The sequence below is a fragment of the Pelophylax lessonae genome (assembly GCF_965119305.1).
Source record: "Pelophylax lessonae genome assembly, chromosome: 1".
Lineage (NCBI taxonomy): Eukaryota > Metazoa > Chordata > Amphibia > Anura > Ranidae > Pelophylax > Pelophylax lessonae.
In genome coordinates this window covers 33117671-33143460 of record NC_138768.1, presented here as the reverse complement: position 1 = coordinate 33143460, position 25790 = coordinate 33117671, and the positions used below count along the sequence as shown (strand labels likewise).

The window sequence follows — 25790 nt, the reverse complement described above, 5'->3', positions numbered from 1 at the left end:
GGGGAAAGGAGGTCCTGATTCCTCTATATAGATCTTTATATCATTAGAGGGAAGGAGGTCCTGCCTGCGGTCGACCGGTAGATCATGATCAATGGCTTGTCAACCCCTGCTCAGTATAGATCTTTATCTCACTAGAAGGATCACCAGCAGGAGGAAGGAGGTCCTGATTCCTCTATATCAGGGGTGGGGAACCTTTTTTCTGCCAAGGGCCATTTGGGTATTTATAAAATCATTCGGGGGCCATACAAAATTATCAACTTAAAAATGTGCCTGTTATATTTGGTCAAACATTTAATTAACTCACCCCTAATGTGATGGCTGCAACTGCTTCTCTTTGGTGAGGTGTGTGATGTTAGCTGGTATTGATGATGTTGCTACTCGCAACTGGTCTTCCAGGTTTGCGTCGGTCAGTCTGGAGCGCAGTCGACTCTTTGTGGTGGTAAGTTTTGAAAAGAACTGCTGGCGGGTACTGCTGGTGGGTATAGCTGGCTGGTACTGTGCTGTGGGTACTGCTGGCTGGTACTGCTGATACTACTGGCTAGTACTGCTGGCTGGTATTGCTGTGGGTACTGCTGACTCAGGCTGGTACTGCACTGTAGGTACTGCTGGCTGGTACTGTTGTGGGTACTGCTGGCTCTGGCTGGTACTGCTGGTTCTTCTGTGGGTACTGCTGGCTCTGGCTGGTACTGTTGTGGGTACTGCTGGTTCTGGCTGGTACTGCTGTGATTACTGCTGGCTCTAGCTGGTCCTGGCTGGTACTGCAGTGATTACTGATGATTCTGGCTGGTACTGCTGTGAGTACTGCTGGTTCTGGCTGGTACTGCTGACTCTGGCTGGTACTGCTTTGAGTACTGCTGGTTCTGGCTGGAACTGCTGGCTCTGGCTGGTACTGCTGTGAGTACTGCTGGTACTGCTGGTTTTGGCTGGTACTGCTGGTTTTGGCTGGTACTGCTGGTTTTGGCTGGTACTGCTGGTTCTGGCTGGTACTGCTGGTTCTGGCTGGTACTGCTTGCTCTGGCTGGTACTGCTGTGAGTACTGCTGGTTCTGGCTGATACTGCAGGCTCTGGCTGGTACTGCTGTGAGTACTGCTGGTTCTGGCTGGTACTGCTGTGTGTGCTGCTGGCGGGAAATGCTGGCTAGCAGCAGCGCCGCGCTAGAGGAAGAAGCAATGTTTCCTGAATTGGTCACAGGCGGAGTGCATTTGATATCACTCCAGCTGTAACTCACTCAGACTGTCAGAACGGAGCCGGAACTATACAGGAAGCATCGGGTCCATTCTGACAGATCAGCTGAGAGACATAGACTCAGCTGCATGGGAACCCAGACCAAATGACTTTGAGGGCCGCATATGGCCCCCGGCCATAGGTTCCCCACCCCTGCTCTATATAGATCTTTATATCACTAGAGGGGTCACCAGCAAGAGGAAGGAAGAGCTGATTCCTCTATATAGATCTTTATATCACTAGAGGGATCACCAGCAGGAGGAAGGAGGACCTGATTCCTCTATATAGATCTTTATATCACTAGAGGGATCACCAGCAGGAGGAAGAAGATCTCTATATAGATCTTTGGGGGTCGCCAGCTTGAGGAAGACATATCAGGAGAGGTTTCAGAAACATAATTTGTACAGTCATGGGGAAAGAAGGGAAAGGGGGGACATATCTGAAACCTTTAAATACATAAAGGGAGTGAATAAGGCTCAGAAGGGCAGTATTTTCAATGTGAAGCCAAGATCTAGAACAGGGATCCTCAAACTACGGCCCTCGAGCTGTTGCCGAACTACACTTTCCATGAGACATTGTAAAACTCTGACATTCACAGACTTGACTAGGCATGATGGGAATTGTAGTTCCTGAACAACTGGAGGGCCATAGTTTGAAGACCCCTGATCTAGAACATTGGGACATGGCCTTAAACACCAGGAGGAAAGTTCAGACTTTACCTAAGAAAGTATTATTTTCCCAAAAGAGTATTTGATGCTTGAAATTGATTTTCAGCAGAGGTAGTGACTCAGTCAACAGTAAGTGAATTTACACATACATGGGGTAGACATAGATCTATACTCCATTAAAGAAAACAATAAAGGACAGACTTGATTGACCACTTTGGGTTTTTTTTTTGGTTTTTTTCCCATCATTCTTCTATATTTCCTTGCTTCTACATATTTGTGATCTCTACACCTGCCAGACCTGGTGGATTTATGTGGTTGTCTTCCAAGGACACCTTATTTGTTGCTAAATCTCCTCTACAATGTTCTCTTCAAGCTTTTCCTCCATCCCAATGGGTTTTGTTAACCTTCTGTTGGGGGGCTTTATCTGATCAATCAACATCTCATTCCTCTCTGTATTTGTTCTCTCCAGAGAAAAGAACAGACAAGTCTGCCGTCTCAGGCGCCATCCGCTTGCAGATCAGTGTGGAGATAAAGGGAGAAGAGAAAGTGGCCCCGTACCATGTCCAGTACACGTGTCTCCATGAGGTAAGCGGCCATTGTTCTGTCTGCTTGGAGTGGTCACAGGGGCCAGGATCTAGGGTGGTCGAAGCCTCTGTGAGATGTCAGATTCCTGGTTTTATTGAAGTGGAACTAAACCCATCCATTTGATGATTTCCCGAAACTGTTCATTTCAAGGAACACCGTGAATGCTAAATGTCACAGTTGCTGGTGCTCTCAGCCGAACTGTCCATCCAGTGGCATAACGGATCACATCTACAGCACCATGACAACAGAGGCCAAGATGGCAGTTTCCCAGGCTATAAAGGATGGAAGGGTTTAGTTCCGCTTTCCATATATACTTCTTATAATACTCATTTCCATATATACTTCCCTTGACCTGTCATCCCTGGCCTAAGGATCAGCAGGGGGATTCGTGTATCGGTCACTCAGCTCCGCCATCAGCTTCTACCAGTAGGAACACCTTGCCTAAAGTTTACCATACTTACCTTACCATTGATGAGCAGCTTCTTCATCTACAGGTCATGGCAATCATGTCAGCCCTATCATACACTAACAATCGTTCTGTATGAACTTGTTCACAATTTAATGAAGGAAGATATATGGTCATGGCCAGGAGCACCATCTTGGTATTTTTTGCATATTTTCTTATGGTTTTCTACTTTAACCGACACAATTTTTTTTAACTACACCATGGTGCCAGGGTCTTCCCTGGTTTATGCCAGCATGAGCTCAGTGTTAATGCAGCAGTGATTATGGTCTGTTCTGACCAAGCACTCTATTACACCGAGTTACCTGCTTCTTTTTGGTTCCTGTGCAGTGGGTGGGTTATGTGTCGCATGTGTCTTTGTTTTTATGCTGTCGATGTTTATTGTTAGTCTGTCCGGCTCCTCATTGGTATCAATATCCACTACACTGTGGTGGAGTTTGTATCAAATGTAAATTTGCATTTAATTTTTCTACTAAAGTTTTTTCAATTTTTGATAATAAAGATTTGAGCATCCCCTTTTTGCAACCCTCTGAGGTCACACCTCTTTGTTTCCTCTGTTTTTATTTACTTTCAATGCCTTCATTAACTCAGGTTGCGGTGGCTCTCTGACACCCCAAGGCCACCATGTATTCACCGCTAAGCCCCAGATGTATCTTGGTCCCCTCTGGGTGGAAGCCACTGTGGACCCTGTCACTCCACACCTCCCCCCCCCCTTCTACTCCACTTAGTTCCGCTTTAATGTACCCTATTCTTATGTTTTTTAGACAGATTATCATAAATGCCCAAAGATCTATATGAATGTTAAAGGAGGACTTCCTGCTTTAGAATGTCAATTACATGGCCCTCCATGTGACCTTACACTACAGTTATAGGTGTATGGGTCCTCCAGATTTGGATGGGTGTCAAAATGATTGTTAAAGATCTGATACACCTCCCCCAGGCTGTTGATTGGGCAATAAAGGAGCAGAAGCACACTCTTGCAGTCATCCTTCTTACCTTCCACCCTATTGGCATGTTCACAAAGTGACCGCAACGTACAAAGCAGGCTGATTGGCTCAATGTCATCCCCACCCTTCTCATAGTGTGAGTGCTGCTGCGGTGGTTCCAAAGACAGATTTGCATTCTTATACTAGCTGTGCATTGACAAGTAAGAGGAAGTCCAGTTTTTTCTCTGAATTTGCTGTTTTCCACTTTTAAAAGCAAGCAAGGTGCTTTCAGTGCAATACTCACCTAGTCCCCAGTACTGCCCCCTACAGCCTCACTGATTTTATGTCCACCACTAGCTGGGTTAAATGACCCCCATCATCATCCAGCTCATTTCCTGTGGACCGAGGGCATCATGGATAGACACAGATTTGGGATCCCTGAACTCCTGGACTGGGGACTGCTTTAAAGGAAAGGAAATACACAATACCCAAGCTCACCTGCAGGTTCAGCTTCTAATCGCCGAGGACATGTGCTCTGGCACTGTGTGCTACGAGGAACGCTGTCACAGCCGAAACGTGTTAGCTTGTTACCATTGTGCTATAGTATGTAGTCAATAAAGATTTGGATTTAATGCACTAATACTGAGTTGCCGGCTTGATATCACTATGGATTTAAAACTTTTGCACTGTGTGCTGGAAGATAGTCTGTCACAGCTGAAACACGTCAACTTGTTACCACTGTTCACTGTTGTCAACCTATAACAGGAAGTGTGTGAATGAGAACTTGAACTATTTTACCAAAAGTATTGGGACGCCTGCCTTTACACGTACATGAACTTTAATGGCATCCCAGTCTTAGTCCGTAGGGTTTAATATTGAGTTGACCCACCCTCTGAAGCTATAACAGCTTCAACTCTTCTGGGAAGGCTGTCCACAAGGTTTAGGAGTGTGTCTATGGGAATGTTTAACCATTCTTTCAGAAGCACATTTGTGAGGTCAGGCACTGATGTTGGACAAGAAGGACTGGCTTGCAGTCTGCACTCTGCTTCATCCCAAAGGTGTACTGTTGGGTTGAGGTCAGGACTCTGTGCAGGCCAGTCATGTTCCTCCACCCCAAACTCGCTCATCCATGTCTTTATGGACCTTGCTTTGTGCACTGGTGTGCAGTCATGTTGGAACAGGAAGAGGCCATCCCCAAACTGTTCCCACAAAGTTGGGAGCATGAAGTTGTCCAAAATGTCTTGGTATGCTGACTCTTTAAGAGTTCCTTTCACTGGAACTAAGGGGCCAAGCCCAACCCCTGAAAAGCAACCCCACACCATAATCCCCCCTCCACCAAAAGATTTGGACCAGTGCACAAAGCAAGGTCCATAAAGATGTGGATGAGCGAGTTTGGGGTGGAGGAACTTGACTGTCTTGATCTCAACCCGATAGAACACCTTTGGGATCAATTAGAGCGCAGGCCTTCTTGTCCAACATCAGTACATGACCTCACAAATGTGCTTCTGAAAGAATGGTCAAACATTCCCATAGAAACACTCCTAAACCTTCCCAGAAGAGTTGAAGCTGTTATAGCTGCAAAGGGTGGGCCAACTCAATATTGAACCCTACAGACTAAGACTGGGATGCCATTAAAGTTCATGTACGTCACAGAGGACACAGAGGATAATTGATGTATAACTGACGGAGACGTGATAATATACATTAGGGATTCATCATACATGCCGAGCAGCCTGCAGCGTTGTACGCACAGTGAAGGTCATCCCGTGTGGAATGATATTACTGTACACACAGCACGGCTCAAGGTTAAAAACAACTCCGCTCCTTCTTTGTGTCTGAAATGCCGCACGCCATTCTATCCGTATCATTTTCAGACTCTCATACTTCTGGGTATTAAAGGAACATCTGATGCCCTTAAACACCCAACTGGTTACTTGGACGGGTTTCTAATTGTTCAGAATATAACTGGCTATGGATATTGCAAGATTGTTTATCCAGAGAATGTTAAATTGCCTTCTGGCCCTGCTGCCTTTGGCACTTATTGTGCAGCCCCCGGGGCTCCTGCAGGTGGTAGTAGTCTATGGTTGATGCTTACCAAAACCACTGAAGGAAAAATAATCCGTAGACTGGCCAGTTTTTTTTTTTTTGGTTGTTTTTTTCTTTTTATGTGCTGTCTATCTCTTTCTGTTTCTTTTCCTTTATAAATTATCTTGCTGAGGGAAATATCAGATGGGGAACAAGTAATTTTTAAGTGGGCTTGTGGAAGCATTGGATGTTTTCTACAGCATGCCTCTAGTCTTTGACCATCTACTGCAGCATACCTCCAGTCTCTGACCATCTCCTGCAGCATGCTTCCAGTCTCTGACCACCTACTGCAGCTTGCTTCCAGTCTCTGACCAATTCCTGCAGCATACCTCCAGTCTCTGACCATCTCCTGCAGCATGCTTCCAGTCTCTGACCAATTCCTGCAGCTTGCCTCCAGTCTCTGACCAATTCCTGCAGCATGCCTCCAGTCTTTGACCATCTCCTGCAGCATGCCTCCAGTCTTTGACCATCTCCTGCAGCATGCCTCCAGTCTTTGACCATCTCCTGCAGCTTGCCTCCAGTCTTTGACCAATTCCTGCAGCTTGCCTCCAGTCTCTGACCAATTCCTGCAGCTTGCCTCAAGTCTCTGACCAATTCCTGCAGCTTGCCTCCGGTCTTTGACCATCTTCTGCAGCATGCCTCCGGTCTTTGACCATCTCCTGCAGCATGCCTCCAGTCTTTGACCATCTCCTGCAGCATGCCTCCAGTCTTTGACCATCTCCTGCAGCATGCCTCCAGTCTTTGACCATCTCCTGCAGCATGCCTCCAGTCTTTGACCATCTCCTGCAGCATGCCTCCAGTCTTTAACCATCTCCTGCAGCATGCCTCCAGTCTTTGACCATCTCCTGCAGCATGCCTCCAGTCTCTGATCATCTCCTGCAGCATGCCTCCAGTCTCTGATCATCTCCTGCAGCATGCCTCCAGTCTTTGACCATCTCCTGCAGCATGCCTCCAGTCTCTGATCATCTCCTGCAGCATGCCTCCAGTCTCTGATCATCTCCGGCAGCATGCCTCCAGTCTTTGACCATCTCCTGCAGCTTGCCTCCAGTCTTTGACCAATTCCTGCAGCTTGCCTCCAGTCTCTGACCAATTCCTGCAGCTTGCCTCAAGTCTCTGACCAATTCCTGCAGCTTGCCTCCGGTCTTTGACCATCTCCTGCAGCATGCCTCCGGTCTTTGACCATCTCCTGCAGCATGCCTCCAGTCTTTGACCATCTCCTGCAGCATGCCTCCAGTCTTTGACCATCTCCTGCAGCATGCCTCCAGTCTTTGACCATCTCCTGCAGCATGCCTCCAGTCTCTGATCATCTCCTGCAGCATGCCTCCAGTCTCTGATCATCTCCTGCAGCATGCCTCCAGTCTCTGATCATCTCCGGCAGCATGCCTCCAGTCTTTGATCATCTCCTGCAGCATGCCTCCAGTCTTTAACCATCTCCTGCAGCATGCCTCCAGTCTTTGACCATCTCCTGCAGCATGCCTCCAGTCTCTGATCATCTCCTGCAGCATGCCTCCAGTCTCTGATCATCTCCTGCAGCAGGCCTCCAGTCTTTGATCATCTCCTGCAGCATGCCTCCAGTCTCTGATCATCTCCTACAGCATGTCTCCAGTCTCTGATCATCTCCTGCAAGCATGCCTCTAGTCTTTGATCATCTTCTGCAGCATGCCTCCAGTCTTTGATCATCTCTTGCAGCATGCCTCCAGTCTTTGACCATCTCCTGCAGCATGCCTCCAGTCTTTGACCATCTCCTGCAGCATGCCTCCAGTCTTTGACCATCTCCTGCAGCATGCCTCCAGTCTCTGATCATCTCCTGCAGCATGCCTCCAGTCTCTGATCATCTCCTGCAGCATGCCTCCAGTCTCTGATCATCTCAGGCAGCATGCCTCCAGTCTTTGATCATCTCCTGCAGCATGCCTCCAGTCTCTGATCATCTCCTGCAGCATGCCTCCAGTCTCTGATCATCACCTGCAAGCATGCCTCTAGTCTTTGATCATCTTCTGCAGCATGTCTCCAGTCTCTGATCATCTCCTGCAAGCATGCCTCTAGTCTTTGATCATCTACTGCACCATGCCCCCAGACATTGATCATCTCCTGCAGCATGCCTCCAGTTTTTGACCATCTGCTGCTCATGCCTCCAGTTCCTGACCATCTACTGCAGCTGCCTCCAGTCTCTGACCACCTACTGCAGCATGCCTCCAGTCTCTGACCACCTACGCAGCATGCCTCCAGTCTCTGACCATCTACTGCAGCATGCCTCCAGTCTTTGACCATCTCCTGCAGCATGCCTCCAGTCTTTGACCATCTCCTGCAGCATGCCTCCAGTCTTTGACCATCTCCTGCAGCATGGTTGATCACATTGGTACAGTGGAGATATCAAGGACAATCGGATATTTAACTTGTTTTTCAATTTTAGTGAGACGTAAGGAAATCTGTGTCCAGCCTTGAAGTAGATGTGAACACAGTCACTAAATCCTCCTATAAGCTTTTACCTTGTTGATGTAATTTAAAATGCTGCATTTTGATTTGATTTTGATTGAAATCTGTAGCTTTTATTAAAATATTACCTGGAGATCCTGCCATAAATGTCCTTGTTGAGACACTTCCTATTATAGCGTGGCAATGCTCCGTCCCAATCTCCCAACTGAGCTCCTGATTTGTCACCTGCCGACGGAGGCTACCATTGGCTTTTACATCACACATTACAGAGGCATGATCCACTGTTGTCACTATTAAAGTGCAACTAAACACTCTAAATTTATAATTAAAGTGTTTGTAAACCCTGCACTGCCCAATAATGTGACTGGCCTCAGATGATACACAGAGATTAAATGCATCCTCCTACATAAGTTGTACCTGTCTATCTGCAGCCTTGTGTACTCTACATCTGTTCAAAGTGCTGAATTATAAAGCTTGTCTGAGCTGTCAGAAAAAAAGGGGGCTGAAAGCGGAAGTTGCACTCTGTAAAGTTCAGAGAGGAGAGCTCTAAAAGTCGATTGGAGGGAAGAGACACCCCACTCTTTACACAGCATACAGGAACAGAGCTGAGGCTGTCAATCAGCTGGAGATCCCTCCCCTGTCACCATTAATCTCTTGGTGTCAGGAAAACTTCTCAGCAGAGAAAGGAGGCAGCAGACTGAAATGACACTTAGTGCTCAGGATAGAGACGAGCACACACTATACAGGGATGTGCCTTGTTTATATATCCCGGGCCTCCGAGAGTCATAGAGACTGCCGGGGACCATCTGGTCCTTGCAGTCTCTATGGTACACTTGCGCCCGGCGGCCGATTCCTTCTCCGGCTTGCTGATCGTACGGGCGAGCCGGTAGAAGCACCGGAGGTCGGCGGAAGGGGGGGGGGGGTGTCCCTTCCCGCCACCTGTAAGAACGATCAAGCGGCTGTTCAGCCACTATGATTGTTCTTATGGTGTAGGGAATCGCCTGAGGAAAAAAATATCTGAATGATGCCTGCAGCTGCACCCACCATTTGGATATCACCACTTAAACCCCACAACGTCATATGACGTTCAACCAGGAGAAGTGGTTACATTTTTTAAAGAACCGCTTTAAGCCCCCTTTTACACTTGTATGACTTGTCCTGCGACTTGGGACTGCAAAGTCGCATGACAAGTTGTACCTCATGATTTCCAATGAATACTGTTCATATCTGTGCGACTTCAAGGTAATCCCTGTACTTCTTTGGTCCGAGTTTGATGCCACTTGAGGTCCATAGACCTCTAGATTACACAGGTATTGCAAAGTCGCACAACTTTCAGGTCGCACAAAGTGCGAAAGGGGTCTAAGGTGACTACAAGTAGCCCCTTTTTAGGAACACATCACGCAAGAATAGGCCACTCTTTTCATAAAAATATTGAAAAATGTATAAAAAATTGCTACATTGTATAATATTGCTGGATGTGTGTTTTAGTTTTCTGTAAATCCTGCAGACTCAGCTCTTTGGCTATTTTTGAGGATGTCCATTACCGAGTCTTCTTACCAACCAGTGGATTAAATTAATGCCAGTGGTCTAAGTGGTGTCCTTGGCAGGCTGGTGACATGGAAATTATTGTAATCTCTTGGCTGAATTGTTGCGGACCGGCCTGAGCCCATCCTCCGCCTCTGGATGAACGCTTATTACAGAACTCATTACGGAGGCTCGGCGTCAGAAGTAGATGATCTCACGATGTCGGCACCATTAATGAACCAGCAACGGTATTTCATTAGATGGCTTTAGAGCCCTCATGACTCAGAAGGGTCCTCTTCTTCTGAACCCAATGAATTAATTGGTGAGAAGACATTGTTACAAAATAAAATTAATTCTTCGCTTCCTAATGGGGATCGTTCTCTTGATTTCAAGCTTGGGTTTTGATGTTAAAAAAAAAAAAAAAAAGCTTCATTATTTTAAATTGAGGAGCTTCTTAAAGCTTCTTAAAGTGTGTTGTTGGAAAACTTGTCTCTAATTCAGGTTTATTGAGCGTATATATCCACTCGCCAAACACTTTATCAGGTACACCTTGCTAGTACCGGGTTGGACCCCCTTTTGCCTTCATTCTTCGTGGCATAGATTTTACAAGGCGTTGGAAACGCTCCTCACAAGTTTTGGTCCATAGTGACATGATAGCATCACGCAGTGGCTGCAAATTTGTTGGCTGCACATCCATGATGCCAATCTCTTGGCTGCACATCCATGATGCCAATCTCCTGGCTACACATCCATGATGCCAATCTCTTGGCTGCACATCCATGATGCCAATCTCTTGGCTGCACATCCATGATGCCAATCTCCCGGCTTCACATCCATGATGCCAATCTCCTGGCTGCACATCCATGATGCCAATCTACCGGCTGCACATCCATGATGCCAATCTCCCAGCTTCACATCCATGATGCCAATCTCCCGGTTGCACATCCATGATGCCAATCTCCCGGTTGCACATCCATGATGCCAATATCCCGGGTTCACATTCATGATGCCAATCTCCCGGCTGCACATCCATGATACCAATCTCCTGGCTGCACATCCATGATGCCAATCTCCCGGCTGCACATCCATGATGCCAATCTCCTGGCTGCACATCCATAATGCCAATCTCTTGGCTGCACATCCATGATGCCAATCTCCCGCCTTCACATCCATGATGCCAATCTCTTGGCTGCACATCCATGATGCCAATCTCCCGGCTTCACATCCATGATGCCAATCTCCCGGCTTCACATCCATGATGCCAATCTCCTGGCTGCACATCCATGATCCCAATCTTCCATTCCACCACATCCCAAAGGGGCTCTATTGGATTGAGAAGTGTTGACTGTGGAGGCCATTGAAAGACAGTGATCCTCATGGTCATGTTGAAGAAACCAGTGGTTGCACAATGCCAGTCTTCCATTCCACCACATCCCAAAGGTTCTCTATTGGATGAGATCTGGTGAGTGTGGAGGCCATTGGAGTACAGTGACCTCAATGTCATGGTGAAGAAACCAGTTGTGAGATGATTGGAGCTTTGTGACATGGTGCATTATCCTGCTGGAAGGAGCCATCAGAAGATGGGAACACTGTAGTCATAGAGGGATGGACATGGTCAATAACAATACTCAGGTAGGTCGTGGTGTTTAAACGATGGTCAGTTGGTACTAAGGGGTCCAAAGTGTGCCAAGAAAATATCCCCCACACCATTACACCACCAGCCTGAACCATTACCACCCCCCCTCCCCCCCTACACCATTACACCTACAGCCTGAACCGTTGATAAAAGGCAGGATGGATCCATGCTTTCATGTTGTTTACGCCAAATTCTGACCCTTCCATCTGAATGTCGCAGCTGAAATCAAAACTCAGACCAGGCAACGTATTTCCAATCTTCTATTGTCCAAATATGGAGAGCCTGTGCCAATTGTAGCCTCAGTTTCCTGTTCTTAGCTGACAGGAGTGGCACCCAGTGTGGTCTTCTTCTGCTGTATCTCATCTGCTTCAATATTCGATGTGCGTTCTGAGATGGTATTCTGCATACCTTGGTTGTAACGAGCGGTTATTTGACTGTCGCCTGACTATCATCTGGAACCAGTCTGCCCATTCTCCTCTGACATCAACAAGGCATTTTCCTCCACAAAACTGCCACTCACTGGATATTTTCTCTTTTTCCCACCATTCTCTGTAAACCCGGGAGAAGGTTGTGCGTAAAAATTCCAGTAGATCAGCAGTTTTTGAATTAATTCGACCAGCCCGTCTGACACCAACAACCATGCCACGTTCAAAGTCCCTTTTATATGCTTAGTTTGAACTTCAGCAAGTCGTCTTCACTTTAATATTACGTATATACACACAACCAATGTTATGTCTTTCATTTCTATTTTAAACTGAATGGATTGTTTTACAGGATGATCATTTAAAATCATTTTTCTCTATCGTTCATTGACGGACACAGTCCTCTGATCCATATCAGTAGGGTTATACTGCCCCCTACAGGAGTAGAACACTAGGCAGAAAAAAAGTTCTGGCTACACCTATGGGCAGTCCCGGAGGGTACACCCCCTCTCTTCCTGCATAGGATGTCAGTTTTTAATCTGCCTATTCAGGAGTAAGGACCTAGGTCCTTGCTGGGATCTTTGCTCCTGGCATAAAAAGTATTTTTTTATTGTCCCTGGGGCCAATCTTCCATCCTGCTTTACGGTCGCTGGCTTTGTCAGCTTGGCTGTTGAAAGCCAGGTGCTGAAGGGCAGGGGATTGTCTGCTTTAGTGATTCCCACCCTGCTTAAAGTGTGGGAAGCGACTTCTAGGATGATTTTTCATCGTACAAGGAAGACGTATATTGCGTGGTGCGAGTCTCTTTGTTCTCCCCCTTGCTCTTACTCGGTGGCCCGGATCTTGGCTTTCCTTCAACGGGGAGTTAATCAAAAGTTGGCCTTGAGTACTATCAAGGGTCAGGTTTTCGGCTTTGGCAATTTTCTTCCAAAGGCCGTTGGCCGCCCGCTCACTGGTGCATAATTTCTCCAGGAGGTGCGACACTTGATACTTCAGGTGCAACCTCTGTCTCCAACTGGGGACTTTGATTTGGTGCAGTTGGTTCTTCAAGAACCTCCTTTTGCAAATTTTCGGGGGTATCCCCCGCCTACCTTAGTACTGAAGGTGGCCTCCTTGGTTGCTGTCACTCTGCGTGCAGGGTGTCGGCACTGGCAACATTGTCCTGTCGTTCTCCCTATATGTTGGTTCATGGAGACAAGTGGTACTTCGTCTGTATCCGTCCTTCCCTCCGAAGGTGGTTTCTGGTGTTCACTTGAACGAGGACATTGCATTACCATCTTGTGCCCTCACATCCTAAGGAATGTGCATTGCATACTCTGGATAGAGTTCGGGCACTCAAGGTGTTCTTGTCGACTGCTGAGTCTTTTCGTGAGTCTGTACACACGGATGGCCCTAGAACAGGACTGCCTGCATCTGTTGCGACTTTTTCCAGTTGGATCGGACAGACAGTGGTGCAGGCTTATTCAATTAAGGGTCAGGTTCTACCTTTCCCTGTTTCGGCGCATTCTACTCGGATGCCCAATGCTTCCTGGGCTTTTCGCCATACAGGTATCTGTGCTTCAGGTTGCAAGACGGCTACCTGGTCATCTGTTCACACCTTTACAAATTTTATAAGGTGGATGTGCTAGCATCTGCAGATGCCTCTTTTGGCCTGCAAAGTTTTGCTGGCTGCTGTCTGGAGGGTTTTTGGCCTTCCTCGAGGGTGTTTGCTGTTTGTTTCAGGTGGGCCTCATCTTTTCTTCTGATGAGTCCTATGTTGCCTAGTCGCCTATGTTTAGCCTTGGGGACTTGTTCTTTTCTGCTGTTCCCACCCCTCATTTTATGGCACTGCTTTGGGATGTCCCTACTGATGGGGATCAGAGAGAACTGCACCCGTCAATGAACGATAGAGAAACTGGATTTTTGACTTACTGTAAAATCCTTTTCTCGTAAGTTCATTGACGGACGCAGTACCCGCCCCTCTATTTTGAGTTCGGTTGGTGTTACTTTTCTGACACTGCTTTGATACAAAACTGGCATCCTATGCAGCAAGAGAGGGGGTGTACCCTCCGGGACTGCCCATAGGCGTAGCCAGAACTTTTTTTCTGAAAATGTGCAAGATTGTTGGTGCCGGCGCTACCACATAAAATTTGTGAGGATAAAAAGATGTGTATATTGTGCGTTTTTAGTGAGAATAAAATATATAAAAACCATAAGATCATAAAAGTGCATACAGTGCGTTTGGTAAAACCATATAGTATCGCCACTTAAAATGCAAAGTGCTTAGTGCTGTTTATATCCATAAAATTCCATCCATAAAATCATAGAAGTGCATATAGTGTGCTTGATAAAACCATATAGTATCGCCACTTAAATACAAAGTGCTTAGTGCTGTTAATACAACTGTGTGTAATTGCACCAAGTGCTCAGTTGTGTGCCTTTAAGTGATAGAACTTGTGCCTGTGGATCTCCACTGGGTGCAAACAATGCTTACCGCACACTTGTGGCAGGTAGCTCAGGTCCCATCAGCTGCTGTAACACAAAATAGCCTCCATTGCGTAGTATATAGTGTTTCAATTGAAGCAAGTTATGCATCCACTCACAGTTAGGGAGTTCACTTTCAGCGTGCAGGGTCCGCCGGGCTACTTCCGCGTTCCACCGGTCTGAACCACCGTTACCGGAAGTGACGTACTGACGTAATAAGCCATGCCCTAAGCATTTCGTCACTACGTCATCTTTTTTTCTGCCTAGTGTCCTACTCCTGTAGGGGGCAGTATTACCCTACTGATATGGATCAGAGGACTGCATCCCTCAATGAACTTAAGAGAAAAGGATTTTAAGGTAAGTCAAAAATCCATTTTTTCCAGCCCCTCTTCACACAGGTGCGACCTGTCATGCGACTTGACAGTTCCAAATCCCATGACAAGTCGCACCCCACAGCCAGCAATAGAACCGTTTATAATCGTCGCAGCGATTTTGAAAAATCCTGCACTACTTTTTTACTGATTTCATTGCGACTTGCTTGCAATTCTGTTAAATCAAGTCGCAAGCTGCAATGAAATCATCAGTGCAAATAGCACTGATATGCGGCTTTAAAATTGCTCTGAAGCAGCGTGATTTCAAAGCCACACAGGCGTGAACGGAGACGCCAATTCACAGACATGGAACATACACTTCTAATAATCAATTCATTGTGTTCAAATGGTTTCAAGCGGTATTAAACCCAAAAGCAAACATTTGTAATATTGCAGCTCCCCAATTCTTAGATGTGATGGCTACATTCGTTTTCTTTTTAGGCTTTCTTTCTTTTATTATCATCTGATGATCAAGCCAGCAAGTCTGTTGTTTGTCAAAAGCACAAGCTCTCCAGCAGAATGTAATCAGTTGCAGAGAAGAGACAAACCATTTCGATGATGATCTTTTATTTATTTATGAAAAATCTTTATCCTATAACTGATTATAAAGTGTGAGCTGGAATTTGTTTTCAATTTGTTAGTGTATTTAAATCTGCAAGTCCATCTAACTTTACCCCCCCCCCCCCCCCCCAGACTGACAGTGCTGCTATCCAAATCTGCCCCCTGTGCTCCATTATCCAGAGTGTGTGTGTGTGTGTGTGGGGGGGGGGGGCACTCTAATGCAGAAGATGTGTTACTTGGTCAGATGAAAAGAGGGTAAAGCGCTGTCACGGCGCATTGTACTCAGGCGCTGAGTGCTTCTTGGGCCTTCCGTCATCAGCCTTCAATATGGCAAGTTTGCAAGGCGGCCACTTGGTCGTCGGTCCATACCTTCACAAAATTCTGCTGCTGCTGTATATATAAGTCAGGATTAAGACTCGCCGAAACGCGTTAGCGCTCTTTTATGTCACTAATAAGTAGCCAGTAAAGGTTGCAACATGGATATCAGAGTTGCTCGTGTTCTGTCAGAATAGGCGCCTCATCAGATTAGGTATCGGAAGGGGCGTCCTACTTATTGCACATGCGTAGCAAGTTTGCTAATGTGACAGAACACCTGCAGTCAGAAGGAGGCAGCAGACATCTTACTACACCCAGCTACGCCTTGAATTTCACAGTCATTTTAGCAATAAACTGAGTGTATATAAATAAATCTAGTATATTAGTATATTGACATCTGTGATGCTGTTTTGAATGTTACATTTTGGAAGAAGCTGGACCCCAGCAGTAGGAAGGTGGTGGAGGCCATCTTGGTACACCCAGCACTGCTCAGTGCTAAACCTTTAGGCTTTGAAAATGTAACATGAAAACAGCATGGCAAATCAGAATATACTATATTGATTTACCTTCACAATATTCTATAAGGTAGATACTTTGGCATCTGCGGGTGCTTCTTTTGGCCGCAAAGTTTTGCAGGCTGCAGTTTGAAGTGTTGTACCCTCTTAAAGGGGTGTTTTTCTTTAAACTTTTATTTTTCAGACGGGGCTCCTGTGTCCTGGTAAAGGGCTCTTATGTTTAGCCTTGGGTTATTTTCCCCACCCCTCATTTTTCTTTTGGCATTGTGCTTAGATGTCCCAGTAGTTATGATTTATCGAGCGCTGTGTCTGTCAATGAACGAAAGAGAAAATAGGATTTTTGTACTTCCCGTAAAATCCGATTCTCTGAGTTCATCAACAGACACAGCACCCACCCCTCTATGGAGTTCTGATACTTTGAATACTGCTTGCCAGTGGCGGCTGGTGCTCCATCAGCCAGGGGGGCGGCAGACGGACCCCCCCCCAATCACTCACGCCCGCAGCACCATGTCCCATCCCGTCCCCCCCCCCGGCCAGGTTGCTTACCTTGCCCTGCGGGACTGACAGGCAGCTGCAGCTTCCCCCTCAGTCTCCATGTTCCCTCTCGGCGGCCGTCTCCTCCCTCCTTCTTGGCATATAGGATGCCTTCTCCTTTCGGCCAATTGGGAAACAGTTTTCAGGACCCGCTTCCTGATTGGCCGGGAGGAAAATCTATGTGGCAATAGCAAATATTCATTCGCTATTGTCACACAACTAGGTGGGCTCAGGGCGCAGTGCTTTGCACCCCGAGCCCACCCTTTTTTGAAGCCTATTAGAGCCGGATGCATGGATGGGGGGGGGGGCGGCACCCCTGTGCCCCCAATGGACGGGCCGCCACTGCTGCTTGCTACTAAACTGATTACCTAGAGCAGAGAGGGGGTTACATACCAGCTGAGGATGGCCCAGGTGTTTTTGTTCTGCCTAGCCCTACTCCAGGAGGAGGCAATATAACCCAGTAGTTATGATTTCTGGAGCGCTGCGTCTGTCAATGAACTCAGAGAAATGGATTTTACGGTAAGTAGAAAAATCCCATTCCTTCTTCTGGTGAAGCCATTCCTTTGTTGATTTGGATGTATGATTTGAGTCGTTGTCATGCTGAAGTTCCTCTTCATGTTCTGCTTTCTAGAAGAAGCCTGAAGGTTTTGTGCCAATTTGCACAAATTGCATGCGATTCTTTGCAGTGTGATCTGCGCCCATTCATTTTGTGTTGACACAAAGTATCGGTTTCGGTATCGGGAGCATATGTGCGAGTACTGATACTCGGGCAAATCATTGGTATCGGCGCATCGCTAGTCAGAAATGTATTCATGAAGACTTTGAAGTTACTGCCAGGTCCATTGAAATGAGTGCTGTCTCTTCTCCCGCAGAACCTCTTCCATCACCTGACGGACATACAGGGGAGCGGGGTGGTGAAGATCCCGGAGGCCAAGGGTGACGACGCCTGGAAGGTTTACTTTGATGAGACCGCACAGGAGATCGTGGATGAGTTTGCGATGCGTTATGGGATCGAATCCATATATCAAGCCATGACGTGAGTGCTGTATTCTATATTAGTATGTGGGGGTAACATTGGCTACACTGTTTAGTAGCGGGGGTGGTGGTGGTGGAGTTTGGAAAAAAATATATATTTTTTTACTTTTTGCTATAAAACATATCCAAAAAGAAATGTTAAAAATAAAATGTCTTCATCAATTTAGGCCAATTTGTATTCTGCTACATATTTTTGCTTAAAAAAAAATCCCATTAAGTGTATATTGATTGGTTTACGACAAAATTATAGTGTCTACAAACTATTGTGTGTATGTATATATATATATATATACTGAAATTTTTATTTATTTGTTTTATACTGTAATGGCGGTGATCAGTGACTTATAGCGTGACTGCGATAGTATGGCGGCCAATCAGACACTAACTGACACTTTGTGGGAACCAGTGACACTAATACAGTGATCAGTGCAAAAAATATGCACTGTCCTTGTTCTAATGACACTGGCTGGGAAGTGGTTAAACATAAGAGGCGACCAAAGGGTTAACTGTGTGCCTAGCCAGTGTTTATGTGTACAGTGTGTGCTGCTTTTACTATGGGATGAGATGGATTCTAGTCTAGAATCAATCCCTTCCCCCTGTTAAAATGGTGATCTGCCTTGTTTACAAAAGCAGATCTCCTTTCTGTGTGTATTGCCAATGATCAGCGCGTGCCAGCAGACATTCAGTGCCCGGCCCCCTGCAGATTAGCTTCTGCTGTTAATAATTACCGCAGAAGCGGTGCGTGTGTGCCCTCTGCAGACAGAAGTTTAGGATCACGTGTATATTATTATATAGTATTTATACAGTATATATACTTGTGTGTGTATATGTATGTATATATATATATATATATATATATATATATACATACATATACAGTATATATAAGTATATATACGTGATCCTGCGAAGAGCTACAGCTCTGTAGCAGTAAAACTACTGTGTGTATATATATATATATATATATAATATATATATATATATATAAGTTAGGATTAAGGCTCTTGCCGAAACGCGTTAGCGCTCTTTTAGGTCACTATTATATAGCCAATAAAAGTTGCAACACGGATATCCGAGTTGCCGGTGTTCCGTCAGAATAGGCGCCCTGTAAGATTAGGTAACGAAAGTTACGTCCTGCCAGCTGAATACTTACTGCGCATGCGTAGCAGGTTTGCTAATGTGACAGAACACCTGCAGTCAGAAGGAGGCAGCAGACATCTTACTACACCCAGCTACGCCTTGAATTTCACATTCATTTTAGCAATAAACTGAGTGTATATAAATAAATATAGTATATTAGTATATTGACATCTGTGATTCTGTTTTGAATGTTACATTTTGAAAGAAGCTGGATGCCAGCAGTAGGAAGGTGGCGGAGGCCATCTTGGTACACCCAGCACTGCTCAGTGCTAAACATTTAGGGTTTGAAAATGTAACATGAAAACTGCATGACAGATCACAATATACTATATTCATTTACAGTATCTCACAAAAGTGAGTACACCCCTCACATTTATGTAAATATTTTATTCTATCATTTCATGTGACAACACTGAAGAAATGACACTTTGCTACAATGTAAAGTAGTGAGTGTACAGCTTGTATAACAGTGTAAATTTGCTGTCCCCTCAAAATAACTCAACACACAGCTATTAATGTCTAAACCACTGGCAACAAAAGTGAGTACACCCCTAAGTGAAAATGTCCAAATTGGGCACAAAGTGTCAATATTATATATGGCCACCATTATTTTCCAGCACTGCCTTAACCCTCTTGGGCATGGAGTTCACCAGAGCTTCACAGGTTGCCACTGGAGTCCTCTTCCACTCCTCCATGATGACATCACAGAGCTGGTGGATGTTAGAGACCTTGCGCTCCTCCACCTTCTGTTTGAGGATGCCCCACAGATGCTCAATAGGGTTTAGGTCTGGAGACATGCTTGGCCAGTCCATCACCTTTACCCTCAGCTTCTTTAGCAAGGCAGTGGTCATCTTGGAGGTGTGTTTGGGGTTGTTATCATGTTGAAATACTGCCCTGCGGCCCAGTCTCTGAAGGGAGGGGATCATGGTCTGCTTCAGTATGTCACAGTACATGTTAGCATTCATGGTTCCCTCAATGAACTGTATCTCCCCAGTGCTGGCAGCACTCATGCAGCCCCAGACCATGACACCCCCACCACCATGCTTGACTGTAGGGAAGACACACTTGTCTTTGTACTCCTCACCTGGTTGCCGCCACACACGCTGACACCATCTGAACCAAATAAGTTTATCTTGGTCTCATCAGACCACAGGACATGGTTCCAGTAATCCATGTCCTTAGTCTGCTTGTCTTCAGCAAACTGTTTGCGGGCTCTCTTGTGCATCATCTTTAGAAGAGGCTTCCTTCTGGTATGACAGCCATGCAAACCAATTTAATGCAGTCTGCGGCGTATGGTCTGAGCACTGACAGACTGACCCCCCCCACCCCTTCAACCTCTGCAGCAATGCTGACAGCACTCATACGTCTATTTCCCAAAGACAACCTCTGGATATGACACTGAGCACGTGCAACTTCTTTGGTCGACCATGGTGAGGCCTGTCCTGAGTGGAACCTGTCCTGTTAAACTGCTGTATGGTCTTGGCCACCGTGCTGCAGCTCAGTTTCAGGGTCTTGGCAATCTTCTTATAGCCTAGGCCATCTTTATGTAGAGCAACAATTCTTATTTTCAGATCCTCAGAGAGTTCTTTGCCATGAGGTGCCATGCTGAACTTCCAGTGACCGGAATGAGAGAGCGAGAGCGATGACACCAAATTTAACACACCTGCTCCCCATTCACACCTGAGACCTTGTAACACTAACGAGTCACATGACACCGGGGAGGGAACATTTCTAATTGGGTCCAATTTGAAAAATATCACTTACGGGTGTACTCACTTTTGTTGCAACCGGTATAGCGGTTTACACTGTTATACAAGCTGTACACTCACTACTTTACATTGTAGCAAAGTGTCATTTCTTCAGTGTTGTCACATGAAAAGATAAAATAAAATATTTACAAAAATGTGAGGGGTGTACTCACTTTTGTGAGATACTGTATATACGTTCACTTTATTTGTTAAATGACTGTGAAATTCAAGACGTAGCTGAGTGTAGTAAGTTGTCTGCTGGCACCTTATGAGTGCAGGTGTTCTGTCACATTAGCAATAAGTATTCAGCAGACGGAACGTCACTTCCGTTACCTAATCCATGATACGGGGAGTGGGCAGGTTACACAGGAAGCTGTAATGCTGCAAAAGTTAACCGCTTGCCGACCAGCCGCTGTAGTTTTACTGTGGCAGGTCGGCTCTGTCTCGCGAAATGACTTACCTGTACCATTCACCAAAAGCTGATCTGCGGGGCCAGCGGCCACGTCTGCCGCCGGGCCCCCGCGATCGCTCCCCATGGCGACAGAACGGCGGTCTGCTGTTGTAAACACAGCAGACCGCTGTTCTTTCAGTAATGAACACAAGGATCCTATGTTCCCCTTATTTAGGAACATGGGTCTCCTGTGTTCATGCAGCAAGCCCATCCCCCAAACAGTTAGAAAGCACCCCCTTGAGACACATTTAACCCTTTGATCGCCCCTGGTGTTAACCCCTTCCCTGCCAGTGTCATTATTACAGTAACAGTGCATATTTTTAGCACTGATTACTGTAGTAATGTCACTGCTTCTCACAAAGTGTCAGTGTCCGATTGCCTGCTGTACTATCGCAGTCCTGCTAAAGGGTAGCTGATCACTGCCATTACCGGTATGAAACAAATACATGAAAATTCCAATATATGTATATAATAGTTTCAAAAATGTCAAAGTATACAAAAGTGTCAAAAATGTCAGTTAGGTGTCTGATCTGTCCGCCGCAATGTCGCAGTCCTGCTAAAAATCGCAGATCGCCGCCATTACTAGTAAAAAAATAACTAAATAAAAATGACATAAATTTCCCCTATTTTGTAGACGCGATAATTTGTCCGCACACCAATCAAAATACGCTTATTGGGATTTTTGTTTTACCAAAAATATGTAGCAGAAAACAAATTGGCCTAAAATGATGGAAAATTTAGATTTTTAATTGGGAATGTTATATAGCAGAATGTGAAGAATATGTTTTTTTTTGTTTTTTTTCAGAATTGTCTCTTTTTTTGTTTATAGCACAAAAAATAAAAACCGCACAGGTGATCAAATACCGCCAAAAGAAAGCTCTATTTGTGGGAAAAAAAGGACATCAATTTTATTTGGGTACAGCGTCGCACGACCGCGCAATTGTCAATTAAAGTAACTCAGTGCCATATCGCAAAAAATGGCCTGGTCATTAAGGGGGTAAATCCTTCCGGTCCAGAAGTGGTTAATAGTGGTGTCACCCTGCTGGCTGTGCAGTGCATCAGCGGTGTGTACTTCACAAGACTTGCCGAGCAGCACTACTAATCCCCTTCGCAAGTAAATCGTATTTTAGCGTCCCCATACATTTTCTCACCTATTTTTTTTTTTTCCATCCTGTAATCCCTCGCCATGCGGTGACAATGATTGATTTCACCGCCGCGATCTTTGGACAAGACGTGTAATATGCAGACGCCTGGGTGGCGATGGGCTCCCCATGTGGCGGAATTATAATCCCAACGCTATTTCTTGTATCATTTACATGGCAGCGATAGGAGGAAATAAATCCCGTCACTCTTTATCTGCTATTAAGTGACACGATTCTCTGCAGAAAAGTGTGATTCACGCCGCAAGCGGGGGAGACAGAAATAGATCTGCTCATTAGCCGTACAGCGCGCAGCGCGGGGGCAGACCGAGCGCCCATCCACGCCGGACAGATGTCTAAATACACACGAAGAGGGCCCTCCGAACACACAGGTGTCATACAATGGAACTCACTGTCATAGATTTCAGCCCAGACAGGATTCTTTTTCTTTCGTTCGACCTGCAGGTTGCATGAAGGAAAATGAATCCATTCCCTCATCCGCACAATCGATGTGGATGGGGAATCCCTCCCGCAGAGCTATTGTATTCTGGTATTGGGGAGGCTTCCCGGCCGTCACAATACACTCCTCAGCACCACCAGCTATAGCCAATGGCACTGATCAAGCAAACATTTACCAACAGGCTGGAGTGATCGACTCGTGTAGAACCAGCCTGCCCATATATGGATCAAAATTTGGTCGATCCCTGCTCAACAGATCCATCTGTGACCGGCCTAATAGTCCTTTGATGTGGTGGCTGCATTAGTTTCCTTTTTTAGGCCTTTTCCCCTTTATTTTCACCTGATGATCCTGCCAGTAACACACCTCCTGTCCTATGGGGGCAGCACTCCTCTGACTGTCCTGTATCTATAGAGAAGCAGTATTGTCACCATAGGATAAAAAACCTTCCTCTATTCATCTCTATTACTGACATGTGTGAAGAAACTGTAAGAGACTGCTTATGTGTGAAGAAACTGTAAGAGACTGCGTATGTGTATGAAGAGACTGTCAGAGGCTGCTCACATGTATGAAGAGACTGTCAGAGGCTGCTCACATGTATGAAGAGACTGTCAGAGGCTGCTCACATGTATGAAGAGACTATAGTTGACTGCTCACATACTGGAAGAGACTGCTTATGTGTGTGAAGAGACTGTCAGTGAACTGCTCACATACTGGAAGAGACTGTCAGGGAATGTTCACATACTGGAGGAGACTGTCAGAGACTGCTCACCTGTGAAGTGACTGTCAGAGACTGATCAGCTATATGAAGAGACTGTCAGAGACTGCTCACATGTATGAAGAGACTGTCGGAGGCTGCTCACATGTGTGAAGAGACTTCAGAGGCTCATCACATGTATAATGAGACTGTCAGAGGCTGATCACATGTGTGAAGAGAATGCTCACATACTGGAAGAGACAGCTCACATGTATGAAGAGACTGTCAGAGACTTCTTACATACTGAAAGAGACTGTCAGAGGCTGACCATATGAATGAAGAGACTATAGGTGACTGCTCACATACTGCTTCCAGTATGTATGAAGAGACTGTCAGAGGCTGATCACATGTATAAAGAGACTATAGTTGACTGCTCATATACTGGAAGAGACTGCTAATGTGTATGAAGAGACTGTCAGAGGCTGCTCACATATGTGAAGAGACTTCAGAGGCTCATCACATGTATAATGAGACTGTCAGAGGCTGATCACATGTGTGGAGAGACTGTCAGTGAACTTCTCACATCCTGGAAGAGACTGTCAGAGACTGCTCACCTGTGAAGTGACTGTCAGAGGCTGATCAGCTATATGAAGAGACTGTCAGAGACTGCTCACATGTATGAAGAGACTGTCGGAGGCTGCTCACATGTGTGAAGAGACTTCAGAGGCTCATCACATGTATAATGAGACTTTCAGAGGCTGATCACATATGTGAAGAGAATGCTCACATACTGGAAGAGACAGCTCACATGTATGAAGAGACTGTCAGAGACTTCTTACATACTGAAAGAGACTGTAAGAGGCTGACCATATGAATGAAGAGACTATAGGTGACTGCTCACATACTGCTTCCAGTATGTATGAAAAGACTGTCAGAGGCTGATCACATGTATAAAGAGACTATAGTTGACTGCTCACATACTGGAAGAGACTGCTTATGTGTATGAAGAGACTGTCAGAGGCTGATCACATGTGTGAAGAGACTGGAAGAGACTGTCAGTGAACTGCTCACATACTGGAAGAGACTGCCAGGGACTGTTCACATACTGGAGGAGACTGTCAGAGGCTGATCGTGTGTATGAAGAGACTATAGGTGACTGCTCACATACTGATGGAGACTGTCAGAGACTGCTCACGTGTGTAGAGACTGTGTCAGAGGCTCATCACATGTATGAAGAGACTATAGGTGACTGCTCACATACTGGAAGAGACAGTCAGAGACGGTTTACATGAAAGAAGATACTGTCAGAGGCTGATTACATGTATGATGAGGCTGCTCACATGTATGAAGAGACTTGAATAATTCTATGGGAGGTTGGGACTTTAAATGAAAACGCAGGTGCAATCTAGGGAAATTAATAAAAATGTATCCAGATATGTATATGCTGGTAAAAATGTGTATAAGATCATAGCATAATAAACCATAACATTTATAGATAAACAACATTTTATTCACATAGAGAATGTATAGTAAATAGTACAATAATATTGGTAAACATGATCAAAACCGCTGATACCACAAAATACATACTAAATGACATGATTGACACAAAGTAACATGATTGCACATATATAAAATGACCCATATAGCTCTCAGTAATACAACGAGCGAGTACATAATAAAAAATGAATTCATAAAAACATAATAAACAATAAGTATTGGTAACTAATTCATATAAATAATATGTATGATGATATCATGTAGCATCTAAAGTAGCTCTACGCGTTTCGTGAATAAGTTCACTCATCAGGAGCAGATGCGAATTATGTAGATGTATTATCTGTAACAGAATAAGAGCTCGTTGAATGGATATGCCAGTAGTACAGTAAAGGACAAAAAGAAGAGGGGGGGGGGGGGAATGGGGAAAGAAACAGGCTAGAAAGAAAGCATAAGGCAGATTTGTAAGCCTCCTCATACTTACAGAGCTATAAAGGTATCCAAAGTATCCGTATATAGTTTGAACATTACTGGTGCCTGGGGGACGTCTTTTCCGGGAGCTGTGGTAATAGGGTAGGTGGGAGTAGCCCAAACTCTGGCAGCAAGGTAAATCATAGGGTATAGTGGTAGTGCCTGGGAGTAGAGTGAAAGGGGGAAGATTACAATTAATGAATATAAATGTGCACCATGGGTAGGATGGGCAACGAAGTGTGGGTGAAGGAGTGACTGGGGCAAGGAAGTGAGGGTAGGTAAATAAGTGAGGGCGTAATGGTTGACCCTACCATGTCATATCCTCATTTAAAGTCCCAATTTGTGTCCCCCTGTTTGTCCTGTATGAAGAGACTGTCCAAGGTGTATGATGGTTTTCGGGATGGATGATGGATGGTTGTGGTGACCATGGCAG

The 25790-nt window shown here is 45.5% G+C and overlaps 1 protein-coding gene across 1 annotated transcript in view; it reads left to right on the top strand.

The window, feature by feature from the left end:
• Positions 1–25790, top strand: part of UNC13B (unc-13 homolog B) — a 703803-nt gene that overhangs the window by 547803 nt on the left and 130210 nt on the right. Inside the window, exons 18-19 of the mRNA XM_082256386.1 lie at positions 2362–2477; positions 17595–17758. Of these exons, the coding sequence (XP_082112512.1) occupies positions 2362–2477; positions 17595–17758 (280 nt within the window). The remainder of the gene's footprint in view (positions 1–2361; positions 2478–17594; positions 17759–25790) is intronic.